The 17,040-nt window shown below is 33.7% G+C and overlaps 2 protein-coding genes across 4 annotated transcripts; both read left to right on the top strand.

Annotated features, from left to right (window-relative positions):
• Window positions 1-10: 10 nt before the first annotated feature.
• Window positions 11-14,047, top strand: LOC105194978 (tripartite motif-containing protein 2). Of its 2 annotated transcripts, XM_011160133.3 has the most exons (11): window positions 11-330; window positions 428-813; window positions 1,110-1,249; window positions 1,393-1,556; window positions 1,828-1,947; window positions 2,165-2,386; window positions 8,189-8,343; window positions 8,822-9,051; window positions 9,365-9,708; window positions 9,991-10,058; window positions 10,144-10,366. In XM_011160133.3, exons 2-11 carry the CDS (start codon window positions 632-634, stop codon window positions 10,364-10,366), a joined length of 1,848 nt encoding a protein of 615 aa, XP_011158435.1. In that variant the 5' UTR covers window positions 11-330; window positions 428-631. The 2 variants fall into 2 exon arrangements, with proteins under 2 accessions (XP_011158435.1, XP_011158434.1); XM_011160132.3 differs by having other exon boundaries at window positions 11-813; window positions 10,144-14,047.
• LOC105194974 (basic helix-loop-helix transcription factor amos) lies at window positions 13,896-16,962 on the top strand. Of its 2 annotated transcripts, none has more exons than XM_011160126.3 (5): window positions 13,896-14,280; window positions 15,453-15,610; window positions 15,672-15,780; window positions 16,205-16,413; window positions 16,627-16,962. In XM_011160126.3, exons 1-5 carry the CDS (start codon window positions 14,174-14,176, stop codon window positions 16,731-16,733), a joined length of 690 nt encoding a protein of 229 aa, XP_011158428.1. In that variant the 5' UTR covers window positions 13,896-14,173; the 3' UTR covers window positions 16,734-16,962. The 2 variants fall into 2 exon arrangements, with proteins under 2 accessions (XP_011158428.1, XP_011158427.1); XM_011160125.3 differs by having other exon boundaries at window positions 13,904-14,280; window positions 16,202-16,413.
• Window positions 16,963-17,040: the final 78 nt, after the last annotated feature.

A 17,040-nucleotide genomic window follows, 5' to 3' on the forward strand; every position in this document is an offset into this window, starting at 1 on the left:
ACTATACTATAGGAAGCCGCCATTTGCAAAATGAGGTGCGAGCGGTGCGAGAAAATATCGATGTCTCGAGACTGCTCGATTCGATATCTCGATACTTATCGAGCTATCGCTATTGCACTATGATATAAAAACTTGTATAGATTTTGACTGTTTATCTTATCATGATAAATGATTTACTGTTGCTATTGATGATCCCGATGAGATAAAGCGTGTCAGCCGAATATTTTTTATCAGTTTACACTACGATACCCGGCGACACGTAATATTCTATTTCTATTTGAGTAATATTATAAATAACGTCCTGAGTTTCAAATCTTGTGAAAATTTAAGGTTATTGTTTATTATGAAATGTAAATTGTTCTCGATGAGAAAATGCAAAAAGAATGAAAGTGCGCCTGATTATATATTAAGTGAATTATCTTTGTAGTTTAAACTGCTCATACATTGATTTTAAAACAAAAACACGTGGCAAAAAAAATCCATCTCGATATGTTAGAAAAAGTAATAACGTACCATCAACATCTACGGTATTAAACAAGATGCCGCATTGATGTGGAAAGAGAAAGATATTGCTACTGTCGTTGAATCCAATCTTTTCTAATTATCGTATAAGTTCGAAAAAAAAAAAAAAATGGTTAAGCGACAAATGCCACACCCGTTGCACTCAAGCCTGGAAAACGTCGCTGCATCAAGCTCGATTAGGCGAGAAATGCGTCAAACACCAAGGATCATAAAGAGGTCTGCCTCCGTTGGCAGGAAATCGATAAGATCTAGAAATCTTTCACCGAGGGAACAAAACATTCGTCTTCGCAGGTACGATCGTAAAATGGTCAACATTTTAACAGTATATTTTATTTTAAATATACTCTTAAACAATGTACATTTTTTTACTACTCTTTTAACGTACGGCAGAAAAAAGTATTTGCAAAAAAATATTGAAATGTATTTTGAACTGTTCCACAACATAGCTAAAGTTTCAAAACTGATGAGGGTTGTTTGCATATCTTGTAATCTATGATTGTCTGCAAAAGTATTGCTAAAAATAATATTAATTATTAATTTTATAATTATCAATTATGATTAATTGGGATGAATTTGTTTTATATTAGGACAACTTCGTTTGAATCTGTCAATGTATCACAATGTGTCATATGCAAGAGTATGGTAAATTCACCTAGAATGATGACATGTCGGCACACTTTCTGCCTGCAATGTTTCAAAAATCGTTTTATATTATCACGCAAAAAAGGTATATTGAAAATGCTATTTTCATATAGATAATTATTTTACGACATATTTCGATCAAATCAACTAACACTCATAATAATAAAATGTTTTAATAATATAGGATTTCTTAAAAAGTATACTAGTTTTGATAGTTTTTTGTTTTAGATGGTAGTTCTATTTGTCCTGTATGCAATGTAGCAGTGATAGATAAGAAAGAATTGAAAAGTTCAGTGAGCTTTGCGCCTTTACCACCAAAAATACGTGACGAGAGATGCCGTACCTGCGGTGAAATTTGCAAGAATATAAACAAATGTAAACATTGTAAACGTGTAAGTTTATGAATTCGATATGAAAATCAATATAATTCTTGTAATTTTATGTTTTAAATAGAAAAATTTGAAATTGATTAATTGTCAATCTTCGCGATTATTTTTTAATAATAATTACATTAAAATTTACAATAATCATTTATTAGCTTAAATATTAAATGTGGGTTATCATTATGAATAGTTATGAATAATACTGAAAAATTAATTTTTATAAAATAAAGTGAGCAATAGATAGTAACAAGCTATATTCATGAAATTTACATTTTCATAGAGATTCTGTGATGACTGCTGGATAAGTCATATGAATGATTTGAAAGATGAACTAGGTAATATATGTGGAGATCTTGAAACATCATCAACAAGATTTGAAGATAAAATAAATAGTTTTCAGGTAATTGTGATTTATTAGGTCACTCTCTTAAGTTCCAAGGATTATTTTTAAATTATTTTAATTATTAAAATATTTAAAGTACCTGAAAAGAAATCAAACATCTTTTAAACCTAGAAACGCAAAATATTGAAGTTACAACACAATATTTATTATCAAAAAACTTGATTGTAAGTATATATGCTCGCGGAAGAATTAAATAATTCATTTTGTATTACAGAGCAAAGCAAATGAAACGATGGAATTCATTAACAGAGATATTGACGCTAAAATAACTGAACTTAATAAAAAAAGAGACAATCGGATTAAAAAGGTAGAACATATAATTGCTACGGGAGAAGTATCAGTTGACGATATTAGACAAAGGATGCAGAAAACTCATACAGAGATAAAAGAACAAAAAGACGTGTCGTATGATACATTACCTGATAACGAGGAAAAGGTGTGACATTTTAAGGTTTTTAATATTTAAATTTTATGTAGAAAAAAAGAGGAATCCACGTGTACGGACGCACGTGTATATATTTTGCACATATATAAGAGTGTAAAATATTCATGAATAAGTGTAATACTCTCTACATAAATTATATGTTAAATAATGAATTGTATAGAATTGAAAAACTTAAATGAAGTTAAGAATATATCTTAATACTAATCATTAAATTTCATATATTAAACATATTTCTAGGTACTTACATTGATATGAAAGATTCCTCTTTTTATTAGTCATTTTCTAATACAAACTTTAACAGTCCCAACGTTTAAGCGATTTATAAATTGTTACGCGATATTTTAATCGAGATTAGTAAAAAATAAGGAAACAACGTAAAAAAGTTAAAGGGTCTTTTCGTTGTTTATTTATTAAACATTACGAATCGACATTTATCCATGGCGGTAAAATGGAGTCGGAAAAAGTTATCGGATTATCAGAAATAGTTTATTCTCTCGTTGTCTTCCGAGGTAAAGTGAACCGAGTTTTCTCTGCTCCTTCTAATGCTGTACTCCGATCTCTCCTCTGGTTCTAAAATCTGGACCAGCATTGTACCTGTCCCGTGCAGGACGCCTCACAGTATTGATTACTTGGGAGGAGGAAGGCACGTGGAAGGGAGGAGAGAGAGGTGGATGGCGAGCATGTGGGGCTGGCCGAGGCGAGAACCAGAGGTTGCCGGGGTTTAATCGGAATTTTCATCGTTTCTACAAAGTCAATAAGATACACGAGAAATCCGAGACACTGGTAAACTATGTCGATAACAGGAACATTACATAAGGCTCGCGAAAAACCGCGCAAAAGTTACTTCGGGGAAAATGTGAAGATATGTGACGTGTGAGAAAATATCGCAAAGTTATGACACCTCGTTGAATATAATAAGAATGAAAAACAGATAAGAATAAATTAAATTATTCATCATTGACGCAGTAGCAAAAGATTTTTGCATAAATACATAATATTTGCTGGATTACAAATTCAATTTTATCTATAAATAAGCAAAGATGTAGTTTGTTTCTCGGATAATATATTTTTGATAATAATTCTTTTTATAAAATTTGATAAAGTAATCTCTCTCTTTTTCTTCCCAAACGGTAATTTCGACAAAAATTATTTATGTAAGAATAAACTCATTATTTTAGTAAAATGAAAGATTTTATCTTATATACAATAAAACTATATAAATAATATTTGAGACATTTTTCAATAATTTTTTATTGTAAAAGAGATGATCTGTTCAAATTAATTCAATTATCATACAATCATACATTAATATGTTATCCAATACATTTGCTTTACATTTTAATTTAATACATTTGCTTTATATGTATTTTAGATGATGCTCGATTATGTTTTAACAGAGTTATGTTTTTGACATTTTAAAAGTGATACGCAAATTTGCATACACGCACGTTTTCAAGCGTAATCTCTTGCATAAATAAATTAGTTCATAATCATAATCAAATATAGCGGGTTAATTTGGCTAAAGTTGCCGTTTAAAAATAATTTTTTTTTTCTTAATTAGTATATTTTTACTTGGATTAAAATGTTGGAAAACTATATTCGTTAGATGCAGAAATGTACCAATGTTAAATCGAGTAAAAAACTGACAATAACAACGAGGAATGAGCCGTGAGGCTGGGGAGAGATAGAGGGATGCAACGAGAGCGAGTTCAGGGCGGGTTCGCGAACCGATAGGACCTAACCCGGAATAGCAAGAGGATAATGGTGTTGGTGTATAAGGCACGAGCAGCCAACGTCTGCTCCTGACAGCCCATTACCACTGTACAAACGCAGGCACGGTGGTCTGGTACGATGGCAAAGGCTCTTCTGAATCCTGTCTCTTTCTCCGCAACGCGGCTTTCCTCATCCTCCTTCTCTCCCTCTCTTTCTCCTTTCCCTCTCCCTTTCCCTTGGTCTGTCCCTTTACGAGCCTTCTCTTTCTGTCTTTCTCTATCTCTCTTTTTCTCTCTCTTATTCTCTCCATTTATTTTGTTGCTTTCTCTCATACCCAAGGTATCGAAAATTTCTTATCCTACCAGGAAGTAAACCGAATGAGGTACACTTGAGATTGTCATGTTGCGCTCTAAGGCCAACGAAGCTGTATTATATAATTTTAGAAATTTTGTTACATTATTTTCGCTGTATTTTTATCAATATTTTTTCGATAATTCTTCTTGTAAGCCTACGTCTTCTAAAGAAACATTTTGTAAAAAGTAATCATTTTATCATGTTTACTCTTTAACATTGAGTGATGAAGTAATTCATTCAATTCAAAATGTAGATGGAAAATTATAAGTTAAATTCTTCAATGCGCATGCATAAGATTTAATTATAATTAATCGAAAGACAAAGAAATACAGAGATTTTGTAATTTATTTATATTATTTTGACTTGTCAAAATCCTTCAATTTTTTATTGTTAAAAAATTCTTTAATCATAATCTGAAAAAGTATATCCAACACCTGCAGCATTTTGTATGAAATTGACTACTTCTTTCATCTTCAACATTTATCTGCCAACGTATATTCAAATCAATCGCAGCTTAGTTATCACATCGATAAAGAGTACCCGCGAAAAAGAATATATTTTTCAGCAACCATTCAAGATAGAACGCTAGTAAGAAAAGTAGATTTTGCAGCTCAGATTCGTGTGAACGAAATGGGATCCATCCTGAATCAATTCGCCGTAAATATATTCCCTCACGACGCACTCTTCCTCTCTTTCTCTTCCTCTTGGGGTAGCTTTTTCGGGGTTGGTTCGTAGCCACGCCCGACACTCTCGCCAGGCCACGCCCGCGAACACAGATCCCGCATACACACACAGAGAGAGAGAAACGCACACACACATATGTAGACTAAACCCGGTGGTTCTCTGTAGAGCCCAAGGGCTAATAATTCACGTCACGAGCACACCCCACCATAAAGAGTCAGCTACAGGCACCGGCGGGCGTATATTCCACAGCGACGGCATAAACGCTATCCAGTTGCAGTTACTGTTAATTACCGATCATCTTTTATAATTTATTACCGCACCCGCTAGCGCGGATATTCGCTGAGCCCGGAAAATTCGCCCGATGACTGACTGGCCTGACAATTATGTAACGCACCGCCGAATCATTCGCTGAAGTCACTTAATTGTCGAACTCGTCATTGTCTGATAATCCGACGAATAACGATAACTGCTCTGATCATTCGCTGACGGAGATACGTGAAGGAAAACTAATACAAAATGTTTTTTGAGTACTAATTTTCCTAGGATATACAAAATTATAAAAAATTGCATAATAAAAGTTTTGCAATTAAAAAATAAAACAGTAGTTTTCTGACATATGTATAATGAATAGTTTCTGACAATCAAATCTATTTATATAATAATTCAAAATAATAATATTGTAACGCAAGATTTAAGTAATAAACAATATTTTTGAACGGTAGCTATATCTTAAAACTTTTGCTATTGCGATAGTAATAAAATTACATCAGAAGTATTCTGATCTTCTAGTTAGAATCTTTAGGCTGTTAGGTTTTCTTTATGTTATATTAAAAAATGTAAGAAAAATACAGATTATTAAAATCTAAAATTCATTAGTTTAAAAAATATAAATATTTTACTATTTTAGTGGCAAAACTATACGAATCAACTATACGCACTGTCGAAGTCATTAACATTAAGCCAAAAATGTTTTAGCAAAATTCTGTGCACTGTTAGTGCACCCAACAATTAAGTTGAAGATAAAAACATCTATTATAATCTAAAATTAAAAAATAAGATATTTTTGTTATTCATCAATTAAGTAAAATTAAATTGAATTAGATATTACAGTAATATTTTTTTAATTGTTTCTGTCTATCACATAAAAATTTGATACATGTATAACACCAAGTACAAGTGTAACATTAATTGTTTTTAACGCTTAAACTTTATAAATGTTAATTGAAAGATATGTTTCTGATAAGAAAAAATCCGAATTAAGAATGCAAAGTGATGATTTAATCAAATTTTTTTCTTGATTTTTCTATTACATATTTAGCACGTAAAAAGATGTTGCACTGTTATTTTCTATATTACTAACATTCTTAATCAAATTAAAAATTGGCGAAATCGTGATCGTTTATACTGTTTGCAGAATATGATGTATGCCATCTTTGAGGTCGGCGTCCGAGTTGTCGGTGGCGGGTAGTTGGCCCCTAAAATTAGCCACAGTGACATATTGAAGAGCGCGTGTCGGATCCCCCCTAAGACACGGTGCCCCTTTCCCCTACCTTCGAAATTCACAAAGCTGCCCTGGGAAAATCAACTGACGCGTAACTAAACGGTGTATCATTAATTCCGACGTGTATGTTTATATCGCGCTGGTTAAAGAACGCGTGCATGGGGCATAGTATGCTGTGGTCCCTTTAACTACGATCACGAGGGAGGTCCTAGATTTCCAGATTGGCTCGTTTGCCAATCTCTAAAAAAAAGAAGCGACGTCGCTGTGAAGTACAATTATTGCGCGTATACACATGGGACAGGAAACAATAAATATTAATAATATCTTGCGTTCGAACTTTCTCATATCATCAGAGATGGCTCGTTCAATTGGCAAGTTCCACTCTTGTAGAGGAAAGGCACGAAAATTGTCGGATGGGGATGTCGATTCTTGGGTGACCATTTTATCGGCACGCGTCGCGCTGTCCACCTGATTGGAACGTGAAACGTATCGGCACACTAAGTGTCGCGAAAAAACGACGACACACACGTTTTGCTCCACGCTTTGAAGTCACCACTGAGATGCACTTTAAACGATCCGACGAATGCACACAAAAAAATAAATGCTACAAATCTGTAGATTGAGAGAAAGATATATATCTAGGGTTGATATATCTTTGTCTTCGCACGAGAAATAACATCTTTCCTCACTTCCTCCAAAGTGAGAAGTTTCTAATATTTTAAAAAATACAAAAATCTAAGATAATAATTTAATTAAAAGTAAATATAGTATTTTTATAACTATGAGACAGAAAGAGGGAGCGAGAGAAGAGAAGAAAGGAGAAGAATAGAAGGAAGAGAGAAGCAAAAGAAAGAAGAGAAGAAGAATGTATCATCAAGCATTTTCTTCAAGTCCTTAGTTTAAATGTGGACGAAACAATTACACACAACTTTTTTTTCTCTTCTACATGTATATCCTTTAATTTTCATCAAAATGAGATAGAAATCGATTCAATGAAAATTCTTCGTCAGATTATGGCATTGGCAAATCGCCACGATGTCGAAGATTCATCGCTGGCGCAAACAGGCTTTAGGCTACCAAGCCTATTTAGTACACGTGTCCTCGCACATTGAATCGCAGCGATCCTCCTATTCGCGACTATCGAATCGGTCAGGGTGAGCAAGAGAGAGAGAAGGTGAGGGGCCAAGATCGGAACAAAGGGCCCGCACACTTCGCCACGTGACCGCCGGTGGTACGACTTCGGGGCACCGTAAGTGCCAGAAAGCACAAAGCTTCACCGCTCTCTTTTTCTCTCCTTCTATTTTTTTCTCTCCTCTTCCCTCTTTCTCGCTTTCTCTCTTTTCATCTCTCTTTATACCAGAGATTGACCACAATTTAGCGACGCATCGTTGCACACCGCGCGGGATTTGCGGCAAAGAACGTCAACTGCATTGCTCTGCATATTTTATTTTTGTTCAATCGCTAATTATATGGCATAGTCTTTCATGACAATTTCATTTTATCTGTTTCTGATGATATGTTAAATGTTGTATTCATTTCAGGTGAAAACGTTTTTGGATTTGCAACAAAAGGCCGCGGAAGTAATGGCAGCAGTTGCCATTTGGGAATTGGAATTGAATGACGTTGAAGCGGAACTAGGAAAAGTTAATAAATACGGGAAATCATCTATAAAAGAAAAGACTGGTCCTTCATACAAGTAAATCTTGTTATAATAATTATCTTGAATATTACTATTTTTACACTTTTTATATATAGTTAGATTAATTTTGTTTGATTAAATTTAAATTGAATAAAAGTTTTCATCATTTATATATATTTTTAAGTATTATTTCGAGTATTATTTTTTACATATTTTTGTTGAGTTATAATACAATTTTAACTCTCTAATTGTATGGTTGAAAAAGTGATTTAAAATCAGATTTTTTTTACAATTTATAAAAAATTACACATATATATTATTTTATAAAAAAAGAGACAAAAAGGAAATCTTAAATTTCTTGAATTTTTTACGAATAATTTCATACATGACATTAACTTATAGAATAAATACGATGTACAGAATAAATACAAGTTATCAAGAAACATAAAAATATTAAAAAGATTTCCGTAAAAATTTTTGATTATATGTACTGTGATATACGAGATTGTAAAAAAAAAATAAATAAATACTGCAGGCGGAAAAATTTTACACCCAAAATTATTGTGACCCGTGACATGGTGCAGCGGCCATCGGCACTCGCCATTGATTCCTGGAGGGATAACATTATCACAACCTGCCCGGGATCAGGACAAATTGTCATTTTCGACAGGAAATTCAAACTTGTGCGGAGAATTCGTCACCAGGAAATGATGGCACCTCAAGGAGTTGCCTTCCTGCAGGAACATGATGAAATATACGTGACAGGTTTCAATATTTAATCCTCGATTAAGCGAAAGATAAACGACAGATCATAGATTAAACTTTCAAAATTTAAATTTTTCTCATTAGCAATTTGGTCCGTATTCTCAACTCGCTTTTGTCAATAAAAACGATTTGAGAATATCATTGATTATCATAAATGTATTGATTATTTGATTTAAAAAAAATATATATAATTTCATCAAAAGCTTTTTTTTATAAAAGTATAAGTATTCTATTCAATGTAATGCGAATTATTATTTATGAAACAACTTGTATTGTCCACATTTGCGTTTACATTATTTGGTGTTTTACGCAGATAAATGGAAGCACTGCATTTTTGTGTTCAATCACAAGGGCGAACTCGTTCATTGCATGTGCAATAAAGGTTTCGGAGAATCGGAGTTGTGTTCACCGGAAGGAATCGCGTTTCATCCGGAACGTAGCGTGCTTTACGTTGCTGATACTGGGAACAATCGTGTCCAGATTCTTGAGAAGAATGGCACGTACTTGGACAGCATCGGGCCGAAGAGTAAAAATAAAACGGGCACAGTTAGATTTCGTAAAACTGGCCCAGTCGCAAGCCAACTGAATCAACCGACCGACGTAGCTGTTACAATAACGCGCGTCGCCATTGCCGATTCCGGCAATCACAAAGTAAAGGTGCAATTATTTTTAATATCGTTAACTCAATTTGAATATTTTTTTATTTTTTTGATTAAATTAGTTTGTAGAAATTTAAATTAAACTTGCATATTGCATTTAAACTGTACAAGATATTGAAAGAATTATAAAATATTAAAGAAAATATGCGCGTGTGTGTAGATATACTCGTGATATGCATAAATTAAATCTTTAATAGATTTACAAATTTATTTTGCTATATCTGATTATTGTATTATGATGATTACACGATAATTATAAAGTTTAATTTTTTTTACACAGATATTTAATCATGATGGACAACTTCTTCAGTCGATCGGTGGCATCGGCACAGCAAAGGGTTTATTTAGGTTAATATATACAATTATCAATACTAGTTTATTATATTAATATTAAAATCTAAAGATTTGTTAGAGAATAGTTTCTAATTCGTAGATCACCTGAGGTACTGAAGATCGACGAAAAGGGATACATCATTGTCGGTGATGCCGGAAATGGGAGAGTGCAGATTTTTACTCCGGAAGGCGAATTCCTACGAGTGTTAGGTGCCAAAAAGACGAAAGGACATAAGTTTGCATGGGTATCTGGTTTGTTAGTGACTAGTAATTATGATATTTTAGTTTCTGATAGCAAGAATAATTTTATATATTTGTTTTAATATCATATGATATATTGAGAGTATTTAATTGAAAAAGACACACTCGAGTCAATCCATTTTCGATTTTGATAAACTTTAAATATTACAGGTAAAAATAACAGACCGGCATTTTTATTTTAATTTTTTAAAAATATTTTTTAAAATTCTTTTGTCAATATTTTATAATTTTTTTTTATAATTGCACAATTATCGAGATTTTGAATACGCGATTTAAAAAATCAATATGGTTTGCGGTTCAACAGATAAGAATATAAAATACAGGATGCGATGTTTGTTTTTCCCAAACCGCACTCCCAATCGCAGATCAAACATATTCGCGGTAGCGTGAGGCGCCGTTCTCGTCTGCCCGTTTGACCAATAAATAATTTGGCAAACAAATTGATCCCCAAGGACTATAAACAGATACTTAGAGGCACACGATCTTGCCGTACGGTGAATTAAATGTCCTCGCGCGAGTACGAGCACAAACCGAAATATTGGACAACAGGAAATCGTCCGGCCAGAGACCCCTACTGTGAGAACCGAAGTGGGCCCTGCGGCGTGAAATCTCTATTATTCCAGGGGTCGGAGAGCGGTTCGAGTGCGTTCCAAACCGTTCGATGGACACGCGTGTGCGTGCCAAGGGGGATGCATTGGCGTTGACAAGGGAGCGGGGTAGTCGGCTGGTCCTCGCCCCTCGAAAATAATGTAATCGCGAATTAAATGTTTGCTTGGATATCGTCGATCTCGAACCGGGCCTCTCTTGTCCAAGAAGGAAATGAAGTGGATTTGACTCCGACAACTTCGCGATCATCATACAGATTTCTATTCCACGATATACTATTAGATAACACATAAATTGAAATGTGTTGATTGATCTTTAAGATAATTCGTTTTTATACCTTTGCCTTCAAATTCTGTTACTTTGATGCCACTGTAACATTTTTTGTATGCCCGAATTTACTTAACTACTCAACATATAAATATCGTCCGGTTATTTATTATTTAATTTATTCAGATATATGCGAATTGCGATTTACATTGAGTTGATACACGTGCGAGCGACGTAGAAGGGAAAAAGGTAGCGAGAGATAGATCAGTAGATCTTGAAACCCTACCCTCCTCGCCCCTCCGTGCTTTCCCTTAAGCGAACGCGACAAATTGAGATAAATCATGGTTTGTGGGGATACAAAGCTCACTTGAAATTTGTCATGGTGATACTCGAAACGGCACGCTTCCAAGCAGTCGCGAACCAATAAACGAGTGAAACGATACGCACTCAAGTTACATCTGGTACGGTTTCACATAAACGATTCGGTAAAGCGCAACAAAAAAATTTTCCTTAAAATTTAAAACTACATTTTATTTATATAGATTTACGAATTTATATAAATTTAATATAGGCACGCTCGAACGATCGTCTTGTTTGTCGAAATAAGTCGACATGTCCGTTATAAAAAATTGAAAGAATTAAAAATTAATTTTTTTTAAGTGTTAGAAATCTTATTTAAAAAATAACGTGTAACATAATGTAATATAATTTGTCATTTCGAGTTCTCTGCCGTATTTTTTGGATACTGTTCTTCGCCGCAGATACGCTGAAACATGTAACACGAATGCGGTCGTTGAAAGATCAATCTTGCGTGGCGATGGGTTTTCATATAAACGCCGTGTTTTCACAGGTCTAATACCAATTATATATCAACGGATCGTCGTCATTCGGCAAGCCCGTCAATAATAATCCGGCGGTACCTCTCCAACGAGGATCGACCGCGAACCGCCCTCTCGTCCCCGAACTCGTTTCAGCGGGGACAAAACTTTGTCTTGTCCGCGTGTAGTAGTTGGTACAACCCCGGCGAACCACCATTGTGATCGTATTAACACCTCGCATAATTGCACCGCCGCGCTTCTATCGTCGCGCGTGCACTAAACATGGCTCATTTGAATATTGGCCCATTCATACTATTGAGAAGGCCAATAATCGCGCCCTTAAAAGAGACACCGCAATCGAGCCTGCCGACCTCGGCTCCCGCTACTCTCTAGATATTATCCTAGACGACGTTTTCTCAGGCTGTCATAAACGAGACGAACAGTTTTGACAAGCGCAAATCATATGACTTATCGTATCTGTCGTATTTAAATTATAGCATTTGTACATTTGGAAAAATAGGAAGAGAAACAACATGCCGAAAAAAATGATGAAAGAAAGAATGAATTTATGGCGGATGAACATTGATTGTAATTAGGATAGATGAACTAATTTATATCAATCTATTTAATCGCAACATATTTGTTTTTATTCTAATATAGATTAATAATACAGAAAATTTCGTGATAATCTCTTTTCTTTAGCTTCTGTAGCAAAATCTTTGTAAACTTTTCTTAATATTAGTTTTCCCTAATGTTAAGAAAAGTTTAGAAAGATTTTTCTTATATCAAATATCGAACGCAAACATTTAATGTTTTATACTAAAATAGAAATTGATTCAATAAAAATTCTAAAAAATTCTAAAAAAATTCAAAATCATTATCGTTTAAACATAAAAAAGTATTCAAAACTATGTGCAACAAATAGAAAGAAAAAAAATTAAATGCTGTTGGAGAAACACAAAAATAATTGTGCAAAAACAAACACGCGATAATTGCAATTAAGCAAGGATGTGTTTGATTATGATTATGTACTGTGAATTTATAATTGTTCCAGATGTGGTTAGTAGGTCAGTGGTTCTTTAATTCATACATTTTATATTACACAATCTATAACTTGAAAAAACTTACAAATACTTCACATATACTTCATTCTAAAGATCTGAAAAGTTGCAATAAATTAAAATAAATAAATAAATAAGAATTAAAAACTTAACTTGTTCAGTTTGAGATTCACGTATTTCTATAAATGTATATTATTTCAATCTGATAATTTAAAAATGAAGAAATATAGATAATATGAAAAAAATATTCACAAGTTGTAATTTTAACAATCTAATAAACTGCTATAATATTTCTCTTAACATTTTTTTCTTGTAGTCACTTGAAATATAAATGTTACATATAATAACTCAGAATATTTAACTGAAATAGAGAAGAAAGAGAGAGAGAGAGGGAAAGACAAAGAGTTTAGGCCAAAGAGAAAGAAGAGAGAAAGAGAGAAGAAGTAGGAAAGAAAATTATTTTCAATCAAAAGAACGCTCGCAATATTTCATCCATGCTTGGCGAAATTGAAAAACTGTTCCGCCACCCCTTGCCACGCTTACCTCCCTCTGTGTTCCCTGTGAATAAATCCGCCCCCGCGTCTGCTGTTGAGATGACGGCGGGTAGCCGGTGGGTGGGGACGAATAAAATTTCCACGGGGGTGCGTCCTCTCGTCCCAGCCCGATAAAACCCTCGTTGGATCGTCCGCCCGCCAATCCCGTGCGCGTCTGATAGTCAGGTCCAACACGCGTCTCGGCTCGCCATTGGCCGCAAGCCCGCCCAGGGGTTGGTATCGATCATCCCTCACGCGAGCCCGAGGCTTTTCATATATAAAGCGGCCTCCCCAGGGACATCGTCGATAGTTGAAATTCGCGTATTCTCCGTACACGAACACTTCCGTTTGAGTAATCGATCAATTGATTAATCGTAGCCAGATCAATAGGCAGATCGAGGAATTGGCGCAACAGTTTGTGCGCGAGTCAGCATGCTATGAAAAAATTTCAAATTTTCTGAAAAAAAAAAAAATTTAAAAAGATATAGAAAAGAAGTTGGACCACATCTCGTGATTAGTTGATACGTGAGATACCATTCGCGGGGATACCGACTAGACGAATGAGATTGTGAAAAACGTGCATTATGGCGAACCATCATCCCTCCTACGACTTTGAGGACAGAAGCCAGAGGATCCGCCATCGGGTCGGCACCGCGTCAAGGCCTGCAGATTCCACTGTGGCTTGCACCAGGTACTATCTCATTTTCCCTTTCGATTGGTCAAGCACATTAATAAATTTAAGAATCTCTGATATATATTCACTATAGAAATAAATAATTAACTTTCATATAATTACAATAATTATAACAAGGTGTGACATTCGCTTTATTCTGATATTCTAATATTCCCAACTGGAATTTGTATAGCTCAGTTTGTTGGTAGTTATAAATATTAATAATAATAATATCGACAGAACCACTCGCGTACATCCGACTATAATATCTATAAAGATTTATAGCGGAAAAAGAAATTGGAATCATTATTTAAACTATTCTTATTAGTTTTATTAATAAAAAATTAACTGGAATTTTTGTCCATGATATATTTCTTTTTGGAAAAATGCGTTGAAAATGCTTTATCTTTTACAGAGAGTTTCTTTTTCACTTATATATAATCGACTATATCCTAGGTACCAAACTGACGTTATTTTACAAAGAAAAATTTTTATTCTTTAAATCTTTTTACTAAAATGATGCTATGAATGCATGAGGTATTATTATTTATTTATTAACCGATCACATGCCAGGTAGTACGCTGACATAAAAATGACATAAATAATGTCAGCTGGTCTACCTCAGATGTAACTTATTTATTATATTTCATGCATTCACATTTAGCATCATTTTAGGGAAAAAAATTTAAAGAATAAAAATTTTTCTTTGTTCCATTATTTGCATAATAAAATATGTATTAACTACAATTTGAACAAAGGAAAACAAGTAAAATAAACGATTATTTAAAAAAGACTTGCGTTATCTTAAAGCAAATTTATGTAATTATTTTTCCCTAATAAAAATTAAAAGTAATATATGTATAATTGCATTATTTATATTGGCTAGAAGTAAACATTGTTTTTAATGAGTAGTCCGAACAGTGTAATGTATATATATATTTTGAAACTGTGAATTGTCAGTTTTACTAGCTATACCTAATAAAATTTGTAACTATTAATGTATACGAAACTTATGTATACCAATTTATCTATATACTTAGCAAACTGTGCACGCATTATATATCAGGGAATATATAAATAATAATGAGACATTTTTCATTATTACTTAAAAAATTTTACGAGTACAAAATTTTTAATAATTCTATAAATACAATATCTAGTACAAATTTTACATTCTTATAATTTTGCAGTACTCAATACTACGTGGGGCATAATAGCGATATCACTGAGGAAGATTTGGCAGAATTACCTTCATGTGTTTATGCGGGCAGGTCCACGCAACATGTTACTCACACATCACCACATGCACATTCTCCCTTGCATTATCATATGCCAGTTTCAACGCCAGGTAATGAATAACTTCAATAATTATTTTAATTGATGTTTCATCAACTAAACTTTTTGTTCAGATCATGACACAGAGATGAACGGTGTAGAAGAAGGTTATTATCCAAATGGCAGTCCTTATAGAATTCAAAGACACGCAGCTAATATTCGTGAAAGAAAACGTATGCTGAGGTAAAGAGTTGTCAAAAGTAATTAGTATTAAAAAAGTCAATTAATTTTATGAATAATCTATGTGAAAAGACTTAACTTTTGAAATAGCATTAATAAAACAATTGTTATTATATCAAATGTTAAATACATTCTAGATTTATTTCCAAAGATAATTGTATATAGCATAAAATAATTCTAAAAAATTTTTGAAGTTAATAGTAAAGTAAAACTAAAAACTACATTTGCGAACTGTCGCTTGTTGAAGAAATCGTTTGTATTTTCATTATTTGTTATAACATTAGCGCTTCATATTAAAAATAAATTGATTCGCATTGTGGTATTTCATTCCAGAACACATAGATATGTAAAATATTTTTCTTTTTTGTATCTTCCCCATATAAGATACGCGCGAGCGGATTGTCAGTGTGATTGCAATTTTTAGCAGCATCAACTCGGCTTTCGACGAGCTACGGGTCCACGTGCCGACCTTTCCTTACGAGAAGAGACTGTCAAAGATTGACACCTTGCGCCTGGCCATAGCATACATTGCGCTCTTGCGCGAGGTTCTAGCGGCCAGGCTTGACCCTTTAACGTACGTCGAGAGGTGCCTTAGGGGTGAAATAAATGGCGAACGCGCCGAATGGAACACGAGCGGTATGTCTATTTTCATAATTATCTACGCAAAATTTTGTAAAATAAATATAATGCACTAAAAATCAATTGTAAAAACTCGTGTTTAGCGCAAATTTAAAATTAAATTAATAGTGGGGCAAATTACTGCGTGTTTATGAAATCAATCTTATAAATTTCGCTTAAATTATGAATCATGTAACATTACGATGTTTCAAAACATTACGACCATTCCAGATCTGACGGCACGCTTGTCCTGGATAAATTGGGAAAATTTGGGGGTGAACCCAAACCGTCGATCGGTTCTTACTACCCTAGCACTGACAACCGACAATATGAATTGAATACTCGTAACAAGACATTTGCTGCGATTCTTCTTTTCTTTGTAAATACCATTATGCTGAGATAAGAAAAGAGAGAAGAAAAAAATGCTGAAAACTTTTCCGCGATCTCGATTTTAGTTCACGTGCAATACGAACGACGAATATTGTATTCAGTATCTATCTGTACGTGTAAAAAACTAGTTAGTACAATTTAGTATTTGCTTTGAAATAAAATCGATGCTATTCGAAACTCTTGGCTGTACTATTCTTAACAATTTGGAAATCATATTACTTAAGAATAATAATGCAAACTTCATTATAGTGCTTT

Source organism: Solenopsis invicta, chromosome 2, assembly GCF_016802725.1.
Source record: "Solenopsis invicta isolate M01_SB chromosome 2, UNIL_Sinv_3.0, whole genome shotgun sequence".
Lineage (NCBI taxonomy): Eukaryota > Metazoa > Arthropoda > Insecta > Hymenoptera > Formicidae > Solenopsis > Solenopsis invicta.